The sequence below is a fragment of the Pundamilia nyererei genome, unplaced genomic scaffold (genome assembly GCF_000239375.1).
Source record: "Pundamilia nyererei isolate P.nyererei 1_Seehausen unplaced genomic scaffold, PunNye1.0 scaffold00020, whole genome shotgun sequence".
Lineage (NCBI taxonomy): Eukaryota > Metazoa > Chordata > Actinopteri > Cichliformes > Cichlidae > Pundamilia > Pundamilia nyererei.
The window spans coordinates 1705010-1717312 of record NW_005187421.1 but is presented as its reverse complement, the minus strand read 5'-3'; the positions used below and the strand labels follow the sequence as shown (position 1 = coordinate 1717312).

The 12303-nt window shown below is 39.0% G+C and overlaps 1 protein-coding gene across 6 annotated transcripts in view; it reads left to right on the top strand.

The window, feature by feature from the left end:
* The window catches only part of si:dkey-237h12.3 (teneurin-3), a 142361-nt gene that overhangs the window by 93651 nt on the left and 36407 nt on the right, over positions 1 to 12303 (top strand). For 4 of the 6 annotated variants that reach the window (XM_005726484.1, XM_005726488.1, XM_005726485.1 and 1 more), the window contains 5 exons: positions 536 to 736; positions 7491 to 7676; positions 10321 to 10341; positions 10838 to 10861; positions 12015 to 12161. In XM_005726484.1, the coding sequence (XP_005726541.1) occupies positions 536 to 736; positions 7491 to 7676; positions 10321 to 10341; positions 10838 to 10861; positions 12015 to 12161 (579 nt within the window). The remainder of the gene's footprint in view (positions 1 to 535; positions 737 to 7490; positions 7677 to 10320; positions 10342 to 10837; positions 10862 to 12014; positions 12162 to 12303) is intronic. The other 2 variants (XM_005726487.1, XM_005726486.1) reach the window with 1 other exon arrangement.

The following is a 12303-nucleotide window of genomic DNA, read 5'->3' as shown; positions in this document are numbered from 1 at the left end:
TTTGAAAGCTTTATAACGGAGGTATCTTTTAATAATAGACATCTGCAGTTTAAACTTAAAAGTTACTTCTATCAGAAATGCACGGCGCAATCAGAAAAACGTTGCAGGAAATTATCCCTTGTTAGTAATGGGTTGATTATGTTGGTCATAATTGCCAATTATTAACCTAGATCAGCAAGTTGGTCTGCAAATTGTTAATAGTAATTGATTGTATCTGTCTAGACACTAATTGTGCTGCTTTTCCTATCGCCTGTAATGGAGCATAATTATGCTGCCAGTATGTTGGAAGCACCCTATAATATACCGTAGAGGAGCTGGTTGAACATAGGGTGGAAAATTACTACTGGCCACCACCAAACCCTGCAAAAAATTTCAGCTGCGCCTCACCAGCCATCATCTGGCACTCAAGTATTTCCACTCTAAAATGATTTTTGGCTGGTAGCAGACTCAAAGTGGCCAGGGTAAATAAGTAGGGTTATATCCAATCTAAAAGTGGTAAACTGACATTGCTGTCACACTTGCTGTGTGTCCTCAGTGGACTGTGTGGACCCGACGTGCTCTGGTCACGGAGCCTGTCATCATGGCGAGTGCCACTGTAACCCAGGCTGGGGAGGGATCAGTTGTGAGATCCTGAAGAGCACTTGTCCAGAGCAGTGCTCCAGTCACGGCACCTTCAACACCGACTCGGGAACCTGCATCTGCGAGGCGAACTGGACAGGTGCCGACTGCTCCATAGGTCAGAACGCTTTTTCGCTTTCTTTCCACCTCCTAAAGCTATCGTGTGTGGGGTTTATGATTTTAGGTTATGTAATAATTATTATTTTCAAAGTCATTAAAGAATAATTCTATTTAATAATTCATTTTAATTAATAGTTTGCTCAGTGAAACCTTAATGTGATGAAAAACGGTGACACACACATACCTTAAGGTCAAGAAGAAATCTGTGAATTGGAGCTAAATATGAAATGAATAAAAACGTATCACACTGGATCTCAGCAAGACCATTTACCTTGAAAGGTGACACACTATTTAATACCGTTCTATTTCGTTCCTTTGCTTTCCTGTCAACCGACTAATTGAGCTTCAGCTTTAACTTGATTTTCATTAATATAATGACAGAAGTTTGCCTAGTCTGTGTCGCAGCTCTGCTTTTGGTCTTTTTCATATTTTAGGCACATTTTCAAATTCTACACATTTGCCAAAATAGAATTAAAGCAAGTTGGTGTTAAATCTGTAGTCTTTTATTGTATTTGTCTGTCGCATTGCTGATTAGTGCAGGGTTGTTCCACAAACAAGTCAATGCAGACAGTGCAGCGAGATCTATAGTATTTTTTTTTCACTTTTTTGTGGAAGAAGTTTCTCTAACGAGTAATTGGTACCACATTTCTCTGCGTGTATTCCAAATAAACTCCCCCTCTTGCTGTGCACAGACACCGGGTATCGTAAACAGCAGATGTATAAGCCTTTATTACCGGTTTTAAGTTGAAATAAAAGCTGTCTCACACAGTGCGGTGCATCTACTTCTGGTTATCTTATTAAGAAACCTAAGCAACAATTATTTAAATTTTGAATAGAAATTAAAAAAAGGAATTAGAAGAGAAATTTGTGTGATTTATGATTTGATCTTTAATAATTTACAAAAAAAACCCGACACAATTTGAGGTAATTTATCACTGATGTTTTTGAAATATCATTAAAAGAACATTGAAGAACAATTTGTTTTCCTAAATGAATATGCCACGTTTTGGAATGAACATTTGAAATCAGTCATAAATCAGTGTTTCTCAGCTTTCTCACACATAAAGCACAAAGGAAACAAAATTATTCATTTGTTGAGTTCCACTGAATCATAGCCTGGGACTGCACCAACAGATAATGATGAATAGGAGTTTGGCTGACTGACATTTCTCATCTGAAGAGCCATGAATACATGTTGCTTTGGTGTTTTATGAGCACTGCTGTTGGTTACACCTTTTTTATACCACCCCGTTTCTTGTTTATTTTCACAATACAACATTTTCAACTAAAGACAGTATGTTTTATGATGAGGAAGCGTTCCCAAATGGGCAAATGGGAATAACAATACCAAATGTCTGTTTACATGACACAAACACTCTAAAATATCAGAAAAAACCCCCCCAAATCTCAGCTGTCTACCAAGTGAAAGTAAGAAAGTAATTTCACCTGACTCCAGGAAACAAACTCGACACAAAGGCTTTGTTGGATATAAGGAGACAAATAATGACATGAGTCACTCATGTTTGGACATAAGTCTAGACTGAAATCTGTCCTAGTTCTGCTGAGTTCATGCTTTGCTTTTCTTCCTAAACTTTCTTTGTTAAAAAACCTACAAAACCAGCATATGACTTTGCTTAAATTGGATTACCAGATCTGATGTTATGGGTTTTGATTTGCTTACCAGTTTGAACCTAAATGATTTATTTATTTATTTTTAAAAAAGGAAAAAAAGGCAACTGCCTCATTTTGTCACAGGCTGAATAACTCAAACTGCCGATGTGATCACGCCGTCAAAGTTGTGTAGTGAACACTTGTAGCATGTGCAGATTATAAACGCAGCATATGTTCAGAACAAAAGCGTCGACTCCACGCTACTTTTCCTTGACCTGGCATATGTTCTTCTTGAAGAACAACACAAATGTATTTTTAACATCATAAATGCAATGTAGTTTTGCTGCAGCTTTAGGTTTATTTTCGAGGAGATGAGAACAATTAGTATTCCCAGCTGCTCACAGCACACCCTTTTCATTTGTTACCAGGTTTGCATTCAGGCAGTTTATCTCTCGACACAGGTAGGTGACATGATAGTTCAAAGGCTGGCCCCTCCCATCTGTTATCTGTGTGTGAGATGTAGATGATTTATTTGCAGTTCCCCCCTCTTGGAATACACTATTTCTCTGTGCGTTAAAACCAGAGAAAAACACATGCTGAGTCAAACAATTAAAACCAGAAAGTTGGAGTTTGTTTCAGTCAGTATAAAAGGCTGTTGAATATATTACTTTTGGCTGAACTTCAAGCAGAAATGAAAGCATAAGAAGGCTGGATGGTACGTTTGAGATGCCTGTGCAGGCTTTTTGAAGCAGCATGTTGCCAGTTTGGTTGGCACTCAAGAAAAAAAAAAAAAGGAATTTTGTTGGTGAAAAAAATTCTTCTTTTCTTTTGTGTCTCACTTTATTTTCTGTTTTTTGAAAGAGAAGTCATTTGTTATTCTATTAAACCTTTTGACATTTCAAACACAATCCTCTCACTCAGCAAGATATCTCAGGCTTGTCAATAGTGAGGGTGGCCTCAGTGCGGTCCACAACTTAGGGAGTTTACTCACCTGGGTGGGTGGAGAATTCCTTCGTAATTAATGCTGCGGTTCTTCTTTAATTAAATAAACTTTAATTAACAAGCGCGTAGCATGAATCGACCGCCCACAACCTCTCAGTCAGGGGCATGTTAAAGGCAGATAAACACTTTTGGACTAATGAAAAATTGATTGCATAGATTCTATGGGAAGGAGGTATTCCTTTGGAATTGAATGACTCCTCTCCAGAGGCACACTTAATATTCTACAGTGTCGGCTCAGCTTAATCAGAACCATCCAAGGTCCGTCAATCGAAGAAAAACTCTATTCAGAATGCTGGAACAGAGAGTTAAAAGAGCCTCAGTAAAGGGGATGAACATAGGAAAAGCAGCAGGGGTGGATTGGTTTTAGAAACAAAAAAAACCATGAACATCTAAGACTTGTTACATTTTGGGCAGCAGAATGAAGCTGGCTAATTTGCTTTCACTGACAGCTATACCAAGTTTTAAAAAAGCACCTAACTTTTTCGTCATGCGGCTCTAAATTTTCTATAGCATTTATAGTCACTTAGAATTTGAGGACATACTTGAGCTTCTTTCGTCTCGCACACTGACGGCTATTGTCACAGCAGAAAGCTTTATGGCTCTTCTGTTCGAAAGCTTTGATTGAAGCTCTTAGTTCCAGGAAATCAACATTTCTTATTCCCAGACAAGAGCAGCCACAGATTGTTGAGCATTAGCTTTAGCCTCGTACAGACTGATTTACTTACCACCCATGGATTCAATCATTTGAATTTTGTAAAGATAACACAGATTTATAACAGCTGCTCAGTTTTTTTTCAGAACTCCATACTTGAAGACATGCTGATCTAACATTTTATAAGAACCCACTTAAATCCATAACCCTCGCCTCAGTCTGCCAAGACGCCATGCAAATGAGTGTTCGTAATATGTAAAACCTTAAAAGTGGTTGTTTTGGAAGTTTTTGGATACACAGTAATTGCAGTGTTTCATTGTTCAATGCTTTTATGGTGATGACAGGCTTTGTTTCATTTGATGGTAACCACACTTGTAAAAAAAAAACAGTTTGTGAAATAATTTGAATTTTAAAAAAATAGTTACAGGAGCTACAGCAAAAGCAAGAAATTAACTGTTGATTGTGCGCGTGCTGGAAAGAAATGTCCTTTTATTACGATACTGTCATGAGCATTAGTTTTACTGAAAATGACCCTTCTGTTTTTCTTTTCCTTCCTCTTTCTTTCTCCCTTTCCTATCCCTCACTCGTGTCTGTCCCGTCTGTAACAACTGAAAATAAAATAAAATAAATAATAAAAACAAAGGTCGATCAAATGGACCAATACGGCAATGCCACGATGATCCGTTTGGCAAAGTAAATCCATTGGGTATCCTTGTTGGTCTTCAGGCAACAATTCTGATGGCTAAAGAACCAAATGGGACAGGCAAAAAAAAAAAGGTTTTACTGAAAATGGGAGAAAGATGTTATTGAGAAATAAATTTCCTATCAGCTAGATGTCGAATGAGTCATACGTTATTAATAAGAAGACCAAGTGCTTATTTTTATATAGCTATAAAGAGTCTATAAGTGATTATTTTATACACTTTGCTATCTAAAGAAGTAGCACAAAGCAACTTCTCGGGTTAAGGGGGAAAAAAGAGAAAAGTCCAAGGTGCCCATTTCTTCCAAATGCAACTTGTTTTGGGCTCGGAAAGCAGATAAACCTTCATAGACTTCCGTGTTAAAAGGCCAAACTTGAGAGAAGAAGAAAAGCAGGTTTACAGCCTGGTACAAAAGAAAGAAGTTTATTTTATGGGATTATTTTTCTATGTATTATCCGCTGGTTAAGTCTGACGTCATTTCCAGGTCCAAAGACTCCTTTGGTTCCCAAAATCAAACACTCAGGGGCGGGTAAAAGTTAAAAACAGTCTGAATTCTTTCAGCTCCAACAAAATAATCAGTGTGGCTGTTCTCCCAGGTTTTTCAATAAAGTTTAACATCCAAGAAGCTATGAAAACAGGATTTACAAAGTTTAGTGGAGTTGGAACTTTGCAAGAAGTTAGCTCTTTAGTTTCCCGCTAAAGATGATAGAATATTTTCTGATTGAAGTATTTCGGGGAAAAAACAACAACAAAAATGGCTTTTCTATCATTATGGACATAAACAGAAATGCAAAAATAAATAACAATGACATTTGAAGAGTTAGTAAAGGTGGGTTACCTGACTTAGAATCAAATGATAAATAATATATAAAAAAAATTTTCCCTTAGTAAAAGGTTTTGTTGAGGGTAAACGGGCAAAGCCAAACATGAAGCAAGAAAAATGCTGAAAACAGAGAAAAAAACTCAAAAAACCGTTAATAGAACGTCTAAGATCACATCCACAACACAAGGATGGTTTTGAATATATTGATGTGTTGTTTGAATTACTGTGGAAAAAGTCATGATCCAAAGCTTAATATCAACGGTGAAGCGCAGGATAGTCGAAGAGCACCTGCTATGGTTGACTTTTGACAGCAGTACAGTATGTCAAACATTCACACAACCAATAGAAACACAGAATGACCAGAGCAGGCTCATGTAATAGACAGAAATTCCATATTACAGGCATAGCGCAGCAGCCAGTGCAACCATAATTTCCGACTTGGTCAACCTAGCGGTCGGCGCACAGCATGTCGCTTTTTGTGTGAAATGGCCCTGATTTTTTTCTGAAGCATCCACATAGTCATAGAAAATGATTCTTTCTATTAAATAAAACAGCATTACGACACGTTAAAAAGACTGCAGCCTCTGTGGATGCAGCAGGATCTTGGACCACGAAACATGATTGATACAGCACTGCTTAACAAGCGAGAGGGGCTTCTCTGAAAGACAGGTGGTGGTTTGACAGACGGCTAATTTGAGTCACTGAACTGGAGCTATCCTCCATGTTTGTAGTGTTTGATCCTTTTGGCACATTTTAAATTTAATTATGTTGCAAATTTTACGTTTTTTGTGGACAGTTATTTAAGATCGTGCTAGAGGTCTCGCTGTTTTTTTCTCTTCGTATTTCTTTGTTTTTTTGTCAATCAGTGAATTTCTAGTATTATTTATCCATCCATCCACTTGCTTCCACTCGCCCTTACGACAGATGGCATGTTATTATTTATGTTGGTGCTAATTAGCAGGTACTTATCTGTGAGATGCATCCATATAGTGTATGAATGCACCCTGCTAGCCTTAGCTGATAACTTGGCACTCTACCCTTTCGTCTGGCTCCAGACTACAACATGGCAACTCCCCAAATACCGAACTCAGAGATTCAAAATGGTGCAAACAAATGGCTGAATCTTATGTTTTCAGAGCTTTTTCTTTGTTTCTTTGTTTCTTTGTTTGTCTGCACCTTGCTGAGAGGCGAAAGGAATGTGGGAGGTGTGGCCAACACGAGTGCTCCAATGGGACATACAGAATATTTGAATGTTATAACCTTTAATTTTTCATTTCTTCAGTGTGCATTTGAACTAGTTTCAGTACACCCCGTGCATATTGCAGTGTACAGTCGTTTAAAGGCTACATGGGAAACATAGGATTTTCACCTGGATCCATAAAAGTGATCATGTCATATGTTAAGATTAATATGATAAATTGTAGATGAAGAAATATTATTTTTTCTTACCACTCAGTCTGCATTTTGGTAAAGTAGCAGCAGGATAAAACTTAAAAGGACATTTTTTCTATGCAAATTATTTTTTTTTATGTCTGTCGTGCATTCCAGTCTACACTCTTTTTAAAACGAATTGTTTCCACAACAAGTCCACTGAGATCCATATTGCACAAGAAAGCAGCAAAGGCCTGACATTTCCCGTGTATAACGATGCGTCTTAAACATTCTTTTAACAGATAGCAGTAATTTTGACTCTTTAGATGAAATAGTGTCAGACATTGAAGTAGTTGCCTTGCAGTGTCGGGATTTTTCTTGCACGGTTTTTATGTCTTGTTTACAGTTAAACTTATTGGCCCACTTTAACTGAGGAAGCTCACACTTAGCAAACATCAGAGCGTTTTTTTTTCTGCGTTGGCAGATGCATCTATTCAGCATACAAAAATACACGAGTCTAGAAGGGAGGGGGAAAAAGGACTTTTCAAGGAACAGAAGCTACATGTCTCCATGGCTCTTTGTTTTGCGACAGAGGTGTGTGTGGTGGACTGTGGCCCCCACGGCTCCTGCATAAGTGGTGTGTGTCACTGCGAGGAAGGCTGGACAGGACCAGAATGTGAGCAGAGGGACTGTCACCCACGCTGCATCGACCACGGAGTCTGCCGAGAGGGCAAGTGTGACTGCCACCAGGGCTGGACGGGTGAACACTGCACCATCGGTGAGCCATGGTGACACATACAGTAACGTACACCTACACACCCTTGACAGAAGGGCACAAACTGCAGAGGAAATTCATTTATGGGCAGATTTAAAAGGGCAGCTCTGGAGTGTGAATGTCAGTATTTTCAGCGCAGCTTCAAGCATCAGGCACAGATTGTGGTACTGCTGTCGCTGCTTACCTTTTCAATACAACTACCTTAGCATGGCAAGTGATGAGTAGTTTTTGATGATATTCACAGAGCTTAGAGGTAAACAACTGCGTCTTGCAATCCAATTTTCAGAGATCACTGAACCAAACACTGTATCCATGATCTTTATCCTTATCTTCCTTTTTTTTAATGTTTATTTATATATTTATATATCTTCTAAACATTTCTGTGTCTTATAACATTTCTTCTAAATGTCTGTCAGACACAGTCAGCGTTGGAGGGTAACTCAAAAAGATTTACTCTGCTACATGTTTATTACGGATTTTTAACATCAGTTTATCAAACCTGTCGCATTTTTGAAACTATATAAAAACCTTTTTGTCTCAATAACTAACCAGATGCAATAACAAAGCACTTCTCGTGTAAATATTTAGGTGCTGGAGAATAATCCAAATTTTATGGTATAAACACTTTTACAATAATTACTGAGCATTTTAGTGTCAGATTTTCCTTCAGAGTGACTCTATTTACACGGTCTCGCTGCTTTTTCAGTAAAAGCTTTGAGTGCTTCCACCCCCACTAGCTTCGGTGACTATACTGAACATAATAGCACCATTTTTCAATGTATTCATTTCGTTCATTGTTATTAATTTGATGAATTTTATTATTTATTTTAAAAAAAATTTTGTTGGCTGCTGATCCTTTTGGCCACCAGCTTCTGTTCAACAAATCTATTTTTCTTTTACCTGCTGTCTAATATTGTGGTGAGTATAAATGTACTGGAGGTGGATTAAAACTAGAATTAAACCTTGGAAACAGAGAGAAACTTGACAAAATGAATTTCTGTTACAAGGTTGCCAGTTTTGCTTTTAAATCAAGATGTAACGAAACATTTTCCAAGTTTAAAAAAAGAAGCGCCGGGATCTTACGCACAGATGTTATCTCGTCTCTTTAGAGAGAAGAAAAAAAATCTTCTTGCGACGCCGTATTACAATTAACTTTGTAATTTAGAGCATCGGTTTAGATATTCAACCTTTCGCCTGCTGAAGTGACGCCTCTTTTAGTGAGTCAAGGGCAGGTATTTAGGGAGCCAAAAAGCCACGGGTAGGCCTCTTTGGAATATCATTTTCCTGAAATGGCAGTGCTTCACCTGGCATTAATGAGGATAATGAGTTCTGAGATGTCACTTCCTATTGACCTTTAACTCAAGCTTCCTTCACACCTTACCCTTTGTCAAAGGTCCTGTAGTTAAACCTTGACCCGCCGCTTCAAGCAGCATTCCCCCAAGTGTAATTTCCAACCTCTCAATGCCGACACATTCTCTCTGAAACAAAGATCTAGCACTCCAAACTCTTGAACCCTAATTATGTATTTACAAGTTCTCTCATCAGCAATCCCGCTGTCCGCAGCGCATATCCATCTCCAAGGGGAGACGAGATTGCAGTGAGGGAGTTGTTGGAGGGGTCACATTCCTGATCTTATTAATCTTTCCCTCCTAAGCGCCGACTGTGCATCATCCATTTTCGCTTTCTTTCCTTCCTTCTGTTTAAGGTTCCCAGCAGGAAAGTAACTCCTTGCTTTGGATGCAGGGTCAATGAATAGGCAGTGCGTTACCTTTTCTTGGACGACTGGGAGCCTATTTTGTCTTTCAAATCCTGAATAACTGCCATTTGCACAAAGCGTCTTTTAATCACATTACATGGTCAGAGTCTGAATAGAGGACTTCCTTGGCCATTGTATTGTCACATGGATCTAGATCCTGTTTCATATGCAAGGCTTAACCCATTGTTGCTGCTTTCTCAGTACTGCAGTTTTCCGCTAAGGTGTTTTGTATTTGTCTTTGTGTGCTGCTGGTTCGTTGGCACGCTGTTGTTAAAATCGCTGAAGGAGAGATGATGGGGGGAAAAAAGTATAGTATTCTGCTTCATGATGCATTCATATTGGAATGAGGCCGAGCCTATACTCCTGACAAGCAGACAGTAAAATGTTTTGAAGCAGACCCAGATGAAACTGGCTCATACACTCTGACAACAAAGAGTGTTATAACACACAGATATAAAGAGAAACAGTGCGCTCGCCGTTATTTTAGACCATCTTTCTATGGCAAAGTAAATCAGCTGGAGAGTTTTAAAATGAATATTTCACTGGGAACATATTGCCGAATTCTTTTATGTTGCTTCCTGTAGACAGAATACAAATCATTATCGGCATCTATAATTCTGATTAATCACTTAGTGCTTTAACTAACATCGAGACTCACTTTTTAAATGCTAGATGTTTCCTCTTGATGTAGCAAAACTGTGGATCCATCCCTCTAAATATGCTGCTTCTCTTTCTTCTTCTTCTCTTACATAAATGTCCTACTTGTCAGTTTCCCCCCCTATTTACATATCTTTAACTAACTTTTTCTTATGTCCATTCTCTTTTCTATTTTATGTTTGTGTGCCTGCCTGTCTGTCTCTTTGCAACTCCGTCTTGGCTTATATGTATTAGCCCTGGATTCAAGAGTATCAGGTAACAAAACAAAAAAAACAAAACACTTTACACTTGAAAATTATACACTTCACGCTAGATATTTTTTTTCTGAGCCAGCTGAACACCTTTATTTTGCTTAAAAAATGTGAACTGTGTTAGCAATGGGTGAGCTCACTGCTTCCCTCTCTTTCAGTAATATCAATAACATCCTGTCACTCATGCTTAATATTAGCTATTCGGCTCAATCACCATAACCACTGTGATACATACAGAGGAGAGAGATTGAAATTAGAGCAGCAGCTAACACGTGGGGAGGACAGCAATAATCTTCGGGAAAACTACCTGCAAAGCTTCTTTTCCAAATATTTAAACCAAGTTGGCAGGTACATCAGCTTTATGCCAACCACGGTTTCCACTTTTTGTACTCCCTGTAAGTTACAATAAGTAAATGTGTTTGTCAGTCTTAGCTCTCTGCCACCACAGCGATAAGTAATTTTCTTTTCCAAATGTTTCCCTTTCCTCGGTTGTGTAATAGGAGCAGTCAAGATAGGATATAAAGGTAAATTGAACCACTACCCCCCCAAGGGAGATTGTCACGAACAATCCCTCCCTGCTCTTTGTCTTTCCTAGCACGGCGTATATACACCTGTTTTATGTCCAAGTCGATCATAATGTTTCTGCTGTGATCCTGCTCCCCTCGATATGTCCCCTCATTTCCTGTCCGTCCTTACCAGTCTCACACCAGACTCCACGGTCCCTTCTCCTCCCTGTCTTAATTCCCTGTGTCTGCCAGATTAAACGCCCTGAACTGGTGTGGTTTAGTCATGTTTGGGCTCCCTGTCTTCACCCTCCACTAAAAGGAATGCGATCTGGCAGCAAGTGCACTGTTTTCTGTAAATGTGGAGACTCTAGACCCTCCCTCCTCTTCTCACTCTTCTCCCTGCTATTTACATACACTTCCTCTTCCCTTTGATGTTGCTGTTACTTCACATGAGTGCTTCAAACATCTGCAATGTACTACTCCTGCTTTAATTATATTCAGGCAAAAAAAAAAGAAAAAGCAATGAACTTCCAAGACAGTGTTTCGAGCTTCTTAAATGGGATTTGTGCAACTTTTAACTAAAATAAAAGAAGAAGAAGAGCAAGATCCTTGAAATTCTGATTCACATATAAACAAGAAAATTGTTGGGGAATTGACATTAAGAGACTGCAGTTCATTTAAAAATCACAGTGTGAGGATCCATGTAACCTTAAAAGATGCTACTTCAAAAAGAGCCATCCAGACTTTGATTTAAACACAAAATCACTGCTGTGAGCATTTGACTCAACAAGCATTCGCAGCATCTCCCACTGGCTTTTCAACAGTAAGTAAACAACTGAGATGGTTTGTTGTCCTTTTATCCCATGCATTTCCCTTTACGCTGTGGTTGCACATTATAGTAAAACTCATGTGAAACGACCGTAACGCCTCACAACTCCCCACCTCCCCTGCCCCCCATCCCCAGTCCTGTTGGAGGTGTATTGTACCGTACGTTCACTTATTACTGTCTTTTTTTTTTTTTTTTTTTTTTATCATTTTTGTCCCTCCTTCTCCTCCGTCCACTCTAAAAGCCCCTTTCGCTCTTGTCTTCTCACCCCTTCCTCGCCTTCTCATCCTGATTTCCTCGTCCTGATGCGTTTGGCTGTTTGACATATACGTGATGTGTTGACAGACGGCTGCCCCGGGCTGTGCAACAACAATGGGAGGTGCGTCCTGGATCAAAACGTCTGGCACTGCATCTGCCAGTCAGGATGGAGAGGGCTGGGATGCGATGTAGCGACCGAAACGCTCTGTTCAGATGGCAAGGATAACGAGGGAGGTAGGAAGAAGTAAAAGCTTCATACAAATTGTCTTTTTAGCCTTGGAAAAAAAAACTGGTGCGTATCTCTTATTGCACCAGACAGAAAACTGGCTTTGATGTGGCTCCTCGGTGACATTGCAAACAAACAAAACAAATCAAT